The sequence below is a fragment of the Peromyscus californicus genome, unplaced genomic scaffold (assembly GCF_007827085.1).
Source record: "Peromyscus californicus insignis strain IS unplaced genomic scaffold, ASM782708v3 Scaffold_5__1_contigs__length_169319896, whole genome shotgun sequence".
Classification (NCBI taxonomy): domain Eukaryota; kingdom Metazoa; phylum Chordata; class Mammalia; order Rodentia; family Cricetidae; genus Peromyscus; species Peromyscus californicus.
Genome location: NW_026294573.1, coordinates 4,306,432 through 4,317,457, shown reverse-complemented (window position 1 = coordinate 4,317,457; position 11,026 = coordinate 4,306,432). Strand labels below are relative to the sequence as shown.

At 50.9% G+C, this 11,026-nt stretch overlaps 1 protein-coding gene across 1 annotated transcript; it reads left to right on the top strand.

Moving 5' to 3' along the window:
• On the top strand, positions 1–2,357 carry Hes2 (hes family bHLH transcription factor 2). The gene is made up of 4 exons (XM_052717815.1): positions 1–178; positions 271–366; positions 589–688; positions 776–2,357. Exons 1-4 carry the CDS (start codon positions 134–136, stop codon positions 1,006–1,008), a joined length of 474 nt encoding a protein of 157 aa, XP_052573775.1. The 5' UTR covers positions 1–133; the 3' UTR covers positions 1,009–2,357.
• The last annotated feature ends 8,669 nt before the right edge of the window (positions 2,358–11,026 follow it).

Below are 11,026 nucleotides of genomic sequence, written 5' to 3'. Positions count from 1 at the left end.
TTCTTTGGCGCGAGCTTGGGCTAGGCTTTGAACTTGGTTCCTGGCTTCGTTCTTTGCTCTGCCTTGCTACAGGGGCAAGGATCCTCCACCCCGCGGTACCGAACCCTGTGAGCTCTTCGCTTTCCCTCGGAGCATGAGACTGCCTGGAAGAGTAGGGGACGCGGCGGAGCTGCGCAAGGTAGGAGCGGGGAATAGGGACTCGTGGCGTGTCGGGGTGGGCGATCGCGACCCTCCTAACTGCGGCCTCTGCGCCCATTCTCTTTCCGACAGAGCTTGAAGCCGCTGCTGGAGAAGCGCCGGCGCGCACGGATCAACCAGAGCCTGAGCCAGCTTAAGGGGCTGGTATTGCCGTTGCTGGGTGCGGAGGTGTGTGTCTGGGAGCTCGGAAAACCGAGGTGGAGAGTCCTGGGGCACCCAGTGAGGCGGGTGGGCCAGCATGGTTCCGGGGCTCCGTGGGGATCCGAAGACCTCCTGGTGGGATCTGAGAGGTGGAGTGGACCGCGCGACTGGCGAGCACCTGGGTGCAAGAGCGAAGTGCCCTGCTGCCCGGTTTGTTATGGGGTGTCTCTCTTGTCTGGTCTGGCGCAGACTTCCCGCTATTCGAAGCTGGAGAAGGCGGACATCCTGGAAATGACCGTGCGCTTCCTGCAGGAGCAGCCTGCATCCCCTTACTCCACTGCAGTGCCGGGTGAGTGACCAAGCTCCCCGCTCCTCGTGTGCCTGGCAGTTTGCACGGTGCTCAGCACCTGAGCCTCACGTTCCTCTCTGTCCACAGGGCCCTTGGATAGCTACCTTGAGGGTTACCGAGCCTGTCTGGCGCGCCTGGCCCGCGTGCTGCCCGCCTGCAGCATCCTGGAGCCGGCCGTGAGCGCGCGCCTGCTGGAGCACCTGCAGCAGAGGACTGTCAGTGGTGGCCCGCCCTCACAGACGCCAACACCCGCCCCTGCTCCAGCTCCCTCTCCGCAGGTGCCTCCTCCCGGCAGCCCTGGCCTATGGCGGCCCTGGTAGAGTCCTGGATGTTTCAGGTCAGGGGCCTGGATGGGCTAGCTGACCAAGTAAGTTCACGGTGGTGACAGCATCTCCTTCACTTTGAGAACAGTCTAGCATCAGCACCCCAGCAAGAATCTGATGCTTGTGACCTATCTGCGTAATGAAGACCTCAAGGGCTCGGCTGGAGGGAAAAGAGAGTTTCTGGGCAGGGAGAGAAAGAACAAATAAATGTCTGCAGGGTGAGGAAGAAGCCCAGGCTTGGACTCAATGGTTCTGGCACTGGGCCAGGCAAAGCTGCCTCATCAGGGACACACCTGCCCTAGTGTGGGCAGTAGACCAAGCTCTGGCCTTAGAGTTCACCGGGCCACCTGCTCTGATGGGTCGCTGCGTTCCCAGCCACACCTGGATATACTTCCAGCTCAGCTGGGCTTGTGAACCTCCCCATAAACAGAACAATGACCTGCAAAGCACTGAGCAGGGAAAAGGGACACCTAGGGCTTGGCAGTCACCTCCTCCATCCTAGGCTTCCCCTCCCAGTGATCTCTTCTGCAGGTGGTGAGGACTTCCTAATTTAACGCCCCGCAGCATTATTTTTCCCACACAGCAGGCCCGTGGTCTTCAGAAGTGAGGAAAGGGTGAGACAAGTGTGAGGCTTCCCTGTGGCTTTAAGGAAGCTGGTGGCTTTGGAGGAATGGAAGCCAGCACAGACTGCAGAGCTAAAGCCTCGGAATGGCAGGGACCCAGGAGGTAGCAGCAGGTGAAGGAACATGAACCACCTCGACTGCTTTGTTTGTTAGTTAAATCACTCCCTGAACCCAGGCAGTTTGCCTACTAGAAGCAACCTGTTCGAAAGTTATTTCTCCCAAATGGAAGCGGGAAGCCCATGAAGACTCAGGGAAGAGGCTTCAGATCCCAGGAGTGGGTGCTCCAGAGAAAGTAGGAGAATTTGAACCATGGTCATTCCAAGTCCATGGGGATTTGCTGAGCACTGCAGCGAGCCTGCTTCTCCCTCTGCCTGTGCTGGGGACAAGGACACTAAAGCCAAGAAGACGGACTGACCAGGGAAGGGGCAGTCACTGATCTGCCTTGAGCATCTGTGGTAAATCTGGGCACTGATTTGGGTGGCAGGAGGTCGGGAAGTCGGAGGCATTCTTCAAAAAGAAAGAAAATCAACGTGAAGACGGCAGGGGCTCCCAGCAAGGCGGTGCTGGACCTGCCTGCCTAGACTGTAATTCTGAGAAGCAGGCTGGACAGAGTACACCTGTGTGTCTGTGAGGCCCTGGGCACACAATGGTGCTCAATAAACATGATGGATTAAAGGGTTTGATGTGACCGACTCACACTGTGATAAACTTTGGACAGCTGGCTTTTGCTCTGACCACCACTCCATGTTCCTATCACAGTGGTTCTCAATCTTCCTAATGCTGTGACCTTTAATACAGTTCCCCATGTGTGGTGACCCCCAACCCTAAAATTATTTTCCTTCCTACTTCATAACTGTAATTTGGCTACTGTTATGAACTGTAATATAGATATCTGTGTTTTCTGATGGTCTTAGGTAACCCCTGTGAAAGGGTCATTTGACCCCCAAAGGGGTTGTGACCACAGGTTGAGAACTGCTGTCCTAGGTTCACCAGATGTTTGTCCCACCAGGGCTCGTGTGCAGTCTGTTTTCTCGTTCTTAGTGTAGCCCGTAGAGGCAGAGGAAAAGGCAACCCTGGCCTGAGCTCATCAGATAGGCTCTGGGCTTCTCCTTGGATCTAAAGGGACAAGGAGATCTATCTGTCGCCACACATAAGAACTCTCAATACTGGTTTGTTTATACAGTGAGTCCCACTCCATATTTCCCCATGGAGTGAGGCTCTGTCTCAAAGGTCCAAAACCAAGGGCAGCAGCAGGAAACAAAACAAAACAAAATCCCTAAAAACCTCAAAATGAGCAGGCACAGTGGTACAAACCTATAATCCAACACTGGGAGGAAACGAGAGTATGGAGTTCAAGGCTAGCCAGGGCTACCACAGCATGACCCACCTCAAAAAAGAAAACAAAACGCTCTCAACACAGATGCTTTATTTTATTGAGATTCACAGTTATCCTCCTTCCTCCACTTCCTGAGTGCTAGGATTAAAGGTGTGCACCACCACCCCAGTTTATATTTGCTTTTGTTGATTTATTCATTTTATGTGTGTGGGTGTTTTGCTTGCCCCACATGGGTGCCTGGTGTCTGAGGAAGTCAGAAGAAGGCTTCAGATCCCCTGGAACTGGATACGAGTGGTTGTGAACCACCACGTGGGTGCTGGGAATCAAACTCCAGCCTCTGCAAGAGCAACAAGTGCTCTTAACTGCTGAGGCATCTCTCCAGACCCCCATTTTTATTTTTGAAAGATGATCTCACTATGTAGTCCTGGCCTGTAACTCACAGAGATCCACCTGTCTCTGCCTCTCTAGAGTGCTGGGATTAAAGGTGTGTGCCACCCCTCCTGGTCCTCCACACAGGTTTAAACTCTATGGGAACTGACGGACCAGAGGCCTCCTTTAACCTCTACTTCCTGCTTCTGAATGTCCATCTTGTTTTCTAGTTCCATGATGTGTGTTGACCTGGCCTCAAGTTATCAGGCAAGCAGCTATGGAGTGGTGTGTGTACGGATAACTGGTGACTCATAGGGTCAGGTGCTCTGGAGAACCCCGGGCCCTGGCATGCCCAGGTGGGTGAGGTCCTCAGCCTGAGGCAAGAAGTCAGCTTCTCAGTGGAATGTGCTGGAAGACATGGAGGGTTTAGGCTGGTGTTCCCAGCTGGGCTGGGGAAACAGGATACTCTCCTCCTCCTCCTCCTCCTCCTCCTCCTCCTCCTCCTCCTCCTCCTCCTCCTCCTCCAGAAGATGCTGTGACTCCTCTTCCTGGCAGCTCCTTCACTGTACCCAGAGACCTGTCTGTGGTGGTCCAAGGTGAGCAGGGCTGTGGCTCTTTCAGTGTAAAGAGGTTGCTTCAGAGAGGCACTTGTGTGTGAGTGTGAGTATGCACATATACATGTGGAGGTTGAGGGTCACTCCTCAGGTGCCTTTACCTTTTGGTTGAGATAAGGTCTCTTATTGGAACTTTTCCATATGGGTTAGACTAGCCAGCTGCCAGGAATCCACACTCTCTTCCATCTGGCTGATTATAAGTGCCTGCTATGGATCACAGCCAAGCAGACATTTCATGACCCTAAACAAGTCCATAGCTGACCAAGAGCCTTTCAGATGCCTGTTCTGAGCATGTGGCTGCATGCTGAATCTGACTGGACATCTCGCCAGCTCGAGAAAAGGTCCCTAATGTCTCTCATAAGTCCAGTGGCAGAGATGAGTATGACTCAAGGGTACTGAGCTGCCTGGGAACCCACTTTTGCTGAGATGCACACTTCTGAGGAGACCCAGGCTTTGCACAGAGCCTCACTTGCCCCTCTGGCACCAGGCAGTGAGAAGAGGTGGTATCTGCCTTCCGTATGCATGAGGGTAAAGGGCTGTTTGCTGTGGATGAAGCCTCTCCTGCAGTATTTGAATTGCTCTGCCCCACCTGTGAACTGATGCCGCACCAGGGAGATGCCACTGGTTCACTTGGGATGAGCAGAATGAACAGAATTTGCAGGAACACCTGGAAGAATCTGGGCCCTGTAGAATCCCGCTAAGCCCTCTCTGTGCTGTGGGGTAAATGGGCTTGCAACGGAGGCTATTGAGGTTGGACCCAGTACCCAGGCAGCCCTAAAGAGCCAGGTTTAACCATTCGTCCTCAAGCCAAATAAAGGGACAATCAGCTCACTAAGCAAAGGCTTTTGCACGCAAGACTGGTAACCTGAGTTCGATCCTCAGATCTCATGTAAAGGTGAACAGAGAGAACCAACTCCACAAAGTTGTCCTCTGACCTCTACATGCAGTCCATGGACACCCGCACTCTCCACATAATAATTAATAATAACCACCACAACAATGGTAATAACATTAAAATAGACTAATAGTGCACACCTTTAATGCCAGCACTTGGGAGGCAGAGGCAGGTGGATCTCTTGTGAGTTCAAGGCCAGCCTGGTCTACAAAGTGAGTTCCAGGACAGCCAGGACTACACAGAGAAACCTTGTCTCAGACAGAGAGAAAGAGAGAGAGAGAGAGAGAGAGAGAGAGAGAGAGAGAGAGAGAGAGAGAGAGAGAGAGAGAAGAGGAGAGGAGAGAGAGAGATGAGCACGGCAGTGTGGACACACTGGGAGAAGCAAAGCAAACCAGTGACTTGCAGTAGTCCATCTTCCAGGTCATAACATGAGGGGAGACAAGAGGTGTGTGAACTGCCAGGCGGTGGTGGCGCACACCTTTAATCCCAGCACTCGGGAGGCAGAGCCAGGCGGATCTCTGTGAGTTCAAGGCCAGTCTGGTCTGCAGAGCGAGATCCAGGACAGGGACCTAGGTGTGGGCCCACCCCACCATAGTCTCAGCTCCTGTCTCTCCAGTAAGGTGGTCTGGTGTTGTCAGAACTGTGTGGAATCGTCTGGCTGGCACCAGGCTTCAGCCCTTTCTGCCTTCCAGGCTCAGCATGAGATGACTGGGGAAATTCTAATTCACTGGGTCCATTGTTCAATAGCTGGAGAGCCAAGGGGTGTCTGTTCACAATTTCTGCCCTGGGAGGTAAAGTCTCAGGCAGTTTTGCCCAAGCATACACTTACAACTTGTACGCCATCCCGATTCCGATTATTTTTAACCTTTTGCATATTGACTTTCCAGAGCATGTCAGATGGTTTGAATTGGTGCAGAGAACAGCTGGCCCGGCCTATGGCCTTCTTTCCCCAAGCCTTAATTCCAGTGCGGGCAGCCGACATGTGTGGCATTCTCTGCCTGCACATCTCTGGGCTGGGCCTGCCTCTCTAAGAGCTGCCTGGGCATGTGATATCTGAGAGAAGGCAGCCACCTACCGAGGCTTCCCAGTGAGTAATTAGTTTCACTTGGGGTTTTCAGAGCCCGGGCAAAGCCTCGAGCATTGAAAGCAGCTCCAATAAAGCATGAATAATAATTTTAGGAGCGTGAGAAAGGTGCTGGGGGACACACCCCACGCACAGGGCAGCTTGTTGTGGAACATCCACTAGGGGGCAGCAAGGAGCAGAGGCCTGTGGATTGTCACAGGACCTGGCGGCAGGTTTGGCGGCATAGGAATGAGGAGGGTGAAGGGAGAGGACGACAAGCTGAGTGTGTGCCTGCTGAGGTTTCTGCTGTAGGCGGTTTGCCCAGAACTCTATCTCCTTGAGTTCTTTTTAAAAAAATAATTTATTTATTTCTATTTTATGCGCACTGGTGTAGCCCAGACTGGCCTGGAACTCACAGAGATTCCCTTGCCTCTGCCTCCTGAGTGTTGGGATTAAAGGCTTACATCACCATGCCTGGTGGTTTTATTTTTTAATTGTGTGTGTGTGTGTGTGTGTGTGTGTGTGTGTGTGTGTGTGTGTGTGTATGAGAGAGAGAGAGAGAGAGAGAGAGAGAGAGAGAGAGAGAGAGAGAGAGAGAATGGGCATGTAAGTGCAGATGCCCACAAGAGTCAGAAGAGGGCATCAGAGCCCCCTGGTGTGAGCTGCCCCAGGTAGGCTGGGAACAAATACAAGTCTCCCCAAAGGGGCTGTTAGCTGCCTAGATGTGCCCCCATCCCCTAGAGATTAAACAAACCCAGCCAACCAACTAACCAGCCAACGGAAAAAACAAACTGCAGAATGCTATAGATTCTCAGCGGTGAATGGTCACTACGAGTGATAACATTACTAAGAGGGCAAATAAAAATTATAAATGTGTAGGTGCTGAGTAGGTGCTGAGTAGGTACTGAGTAGGTGCTGAGTAGGTGCTGAGTAGGTGCTGAGTAGGTACTGAGTAGGTATTGAGTAGGTGCTGAGTAGGTGCTGAGTAGGTGCTGAGTAGGTACTGAGTAGGTATTGAGTAGGTACTGAGTAGGTGCTGAGTAGGTACTGAGTAGGTACTGAGTAGGTGCTGAGTAGGTACTGAGTAGGTGCTGAGTAGGTGCTGAGTAGGTGCTGAGTAGGTGCTGAGTAGGTACTGAGTAGGTATTGAGTAGGTACTGAGTAGGTGCTGAGTAGGTGCTGAGTAGGTACTGAGTAGGTACTGAGTAGGTATTGAGTAGGTGCTGAGTAGGTGCTGAGTAGGTACTGAGTAGGTATTGAGTAGGTATTGAGTAGGTGCTCAGTAGGTGCTCAGTACTTGGGCTTCAAAATGCAAGGTGCAGCCGGGCGGTGGTGGCGCACGCCTTTAATCCCAGCACTCGGGAGGCAGAGCCAGGCGGATCTCTGTGAGTTCGAGGCCAGCCTGGGCTACCAAGTGAGTTCCAGGAAAGGCGCAAAGCTACACAGAGAAACCCTGTCTCGAAAAAACCAAAAAAAAAAAAAAAAAAAAAAAATGCAAGGTGCAAAAGCACAACTGGGGACTGAGGCTGCAGCTGGGGTAGAGCATGTGCCTAGCATGTGCTCAGCCTCAGGTCTCAAGTACCTCACCCCTGCTCAGCCTCAGATCTCAAGTACCTTACCCCTGCTCAGCCTCAGGTCTCAAGCACCTCACCCCTGCTCAGCCTCAGGTCTCAAGCACCTCACCCCTGCTCAGCCTCAGATCTCAAGCACCTCACCCCTGCTCAGCCTCAGGTCTCAAAAGTCTTTATGCCACAGCATAAATCCCCAGTACTCCTTTTGCCCAGTACAGAGAATATTTAACTGGAAAAAAAACAGTTAAATGACGGGAGCCATAAGCCTAAGTGGCTCTTGACACACATGCCGCCATATTTGGGTTTCTCTCCTCTTTTCTTAGATCTAGGCCTTGCTTAAGTCTCCATAGCACCAGAACCTCTTCCCACAGGTACCAGAACCTCTTCTCAGATATCAGGTGAATGAGCTGCAGTTAAGCAATTAGGCAGTTAGACAAGGGTAGATAGATAACCTTCAGAGCAACATTCCCTGCTGGCCGAACAGCCCATAATTAAGTCCCTTCCTGCTTGCAACCCCCATAATCAAGTCCCTTCCTGCTCTCAACCCCCTTTGCCTACCTATATATGCCTTGAGAGAAGAATAAAATTTTAGAGCTTGATCAGACGTCCTGTCTTGCTCTCATTCTTTGTGTCTCTTGTTCCTCTCATTCGCCGGCCCTCCCTTTAGGTCCCCATTGAAGACCCCGCTGGCTGGGGCAGTTAAATGCATAATTATAGTTGAAGATGTAAACCTTTTTCTCTAAGTGATTGATAAACACACGCAGAAAATCAGTAGAAGACTGGAAGATTATCAATAAACTTAAACCAACTGGTCCTCTGCAGCCATCAGCAAAATAAACATCATGTCAAGAGGTCATAGAATGGTTGTCAAGGAGACCATCTGCTGGGATGTAAGACAAGGGTCTGTAAATCTAAAGGAAATGAAATTATAGAGTCCTTCAACCACAACAGAATTCAGTTAAAAATCAACAACAGAGGGGGATGCGGGCGGCCAGAGAGGCTGTGGATGCTGGGGCATAAAGACTTTTGAGACCTGAGGCTGAGCAGGGGTGAGGTACTTGAGGGGCTGCGTGTCTCAGGTGAGAAGGGCAGTAGGCTGGTACTGCAGGTGCTGGGCTGTGGAGGCAAGCAGGATTTTCCTCGCAGACTTGTACATAGATAGGGTAAGCAGGCAAAAGGAGCAGATCTGGGAGCCGGAGAGGTGGCTCCAGCCATCTGGTGAAGAGCACTGGCTGCTCTTCCAGAGGCACCAGTCCCGTTCTCAGCACCCACACGGTGGCTCACAACCATCTGCATCTCAGGTTCCAGGGGCTTCAACGTCCTCTTTTTTCTTTTTTAAAGATTTATTTATTGATTACGTATACAACATTCTGTCTGCATGTATGCCTGCAGGCCAGAAGAGGGCGCCAGATCTCATTAAGATGATTATGAGCCACCATGTGGTTGCTGGGAATTGAAAGAACAGCCAGGGATCTTAACTGCTGAGCCATCTCTCCAGCCCTTCAACATCCTCTTTTGACCTCTTCCGGCACACACACATTTTATGAACATGCACACAGGCAAAGCACTCATACACATAAAGCAAAATAAATCTTTAAAAAATCTGAAGCCTAAGCCAGGTGTGGTGGCACATGCCTTTAATCCCAGTACTTGGGAGGTAGAGGAAGGTGGATCTTTGAGTTCAAGGCCAGCCTGGTCTATCAAGTGAGTTCTAGGACAGCCAGGGCTACACAGAGAAACCCTGTCTCAATCCCTGCTCCCCCAACTCCCACAAAAAACCCCAAAACAAACAAACAAAACCAAAAAAACAAAAAACAAAAAACAAAAAACCCTGAAGCCTGAGAAGTAATCTTGAGATTAGCAGATGGGATGGAGCTGGTGTATGGGTGTTGATATATAACCTGGTTGGCCTTAAATTTAAGATATTCCTGCCTCAGCATCCTGAGTTTGAGGATTATAGACATCACTAGACCCAGCTATGACCTAACAATTCTACTCCAAGATATACACTCAAGAGAAAAGAAATGTATTTACACAAAGCCTTGACATGAGTGGTCACAACAGCTTTATTATAAAGCCAAAGGTTGGAAAAAATGATCACCAGGTAGTGACAGATAAGTCAACATATCTGGGTGAAAGGCATTTAGTAGTCCTTTGGAAAGTTATGTATCAGTCCTCTGGGAAAAAGACTTCACCAAAGACACACGTTCCCTGTCTGATCAGGGATGGAAAGGCTGGTGGGGAGCAGGTACCACTTACTCCACTGCTGTTCCAAGGAAACGAAGATTGTGGAGAGCATGTAGAAGTGACACTAGCCATCTGTAGCTAGTGACCCACCAGAAAGGCCAACAGAAGGGTGGGGTATGGTGGTACACACCCTTGGTCCCAGCGCTTGGGATACAGAGGCAGGCAGATCTCTCTGAGCTTAGGGTCAGATCGGATCTATATATTAAGTCCCAGGTCATCCAGGGTTACATTGCCAGATCCTGACTTAGGAGAGTAGGGAGGGAGGGAGGGAGGGAGGGAGGGAGAAAATAAAACCCACCAGAGTCAACAAGAAGGCTCTTAAGGACCATTAAGAGGTAAGCAGCCGGGCTGGAGAGATGGCTCAGCCGTTAGGAGCACTGGCTCTTCCAGAGGTCCTGAGTTCAATTCCCAGCAACCACGCGGAAGCTCACAACAATCCGTAATAAGATCTGGTGCCCTCTCCTGGCCTGCAGGTGTACATGCAGGCAGAACACTATACATTGTAAATAAATCAAATCATCAAATCATCAAAAAGAGAGGCGGGGGTGTGTAGCTTGAGTTTTCCTGACTGGCCCACAGTCAGGACAAATCTCTGTCACCCGCCAGTCCCACAGCCACTCAGACCCGACCAAGTAAACACAGAGACTTATATTGGTTACAAACTGTATGGCCGTGGCAGGCTTCTTGCTAACTGTTCTTACAGCTTAAATTAATCCATCTCCATTAATCTATACCTTGCCACGTGGCTCGTGGCTTACCGGCATCTTCACATGTTGTTTCTCATCATGGCGGCTGGCAGTGTCTCTCTGACTCAGCCTTCCACTTCCCAGTTTTATTCTCCTCCTTGTCCTGCCTATACTTCCTGCCTGGCCACTAGCCAATCAGTGATTTATTTATTGACCAATCAGCAACACATTTGACATACAGACCATCCCACAGCAGGGGTGCTAAGTGTGAGGTTTCCTGGTGGCTGGACCCAGCAGGACTGCATAAGAGGTTGACTGGACCCTGGGCCTGGGTACCAGGTGACTGTAACTAGCAAGGGGGAGGTCTTTTGCCCCTCCTCTTGGCATTGTTATAAATGGACCTTTGGAATAAAGTTCTGGGCCGGTGGATAAGGATCCAGGCCCACTTGAGTCTGTCCTGTGTTTTCTTTCTGTTTTCCCTCCCCTCTCTATTTCTAACTAAGTCTCTTGTCTCTCATTCCTCAAGAGTTCCTGGGGTATATAATGGTGGGGGCTGGTCCCCTGCAGGTAAGCAGCCCGGCTAGTTGGCTGATCTGCAACAGTTCTCAATT

What these genes read in the sequence shown, in the direction of transcription:
- Hes2 (XM_052717815.1), top strand. Translation starts at nt 134, where the DNA reads ATGAGACTGCCTGGAAGAGTAGGGGACGCGGCGGAGCTGCGCAAG. An exon ending in ACGCGGCGGAGCTGCGCAAG is followed by an intron (nt 179 to 270) that starts GTAGGAGCGGGG and finishes TCTTTCCGACAG; the next exon opens with AGCTTGAAGCCGCTGCTGGA. An exon ending in TTACTCCACTGCAGTGCCGG is followed by an intron (nt 689 to 775) that starts GTGAGTGACCAA and finishes CTCTGTCCACAG; the next exon opens with GGCCCTTGGATAGCTACCTT.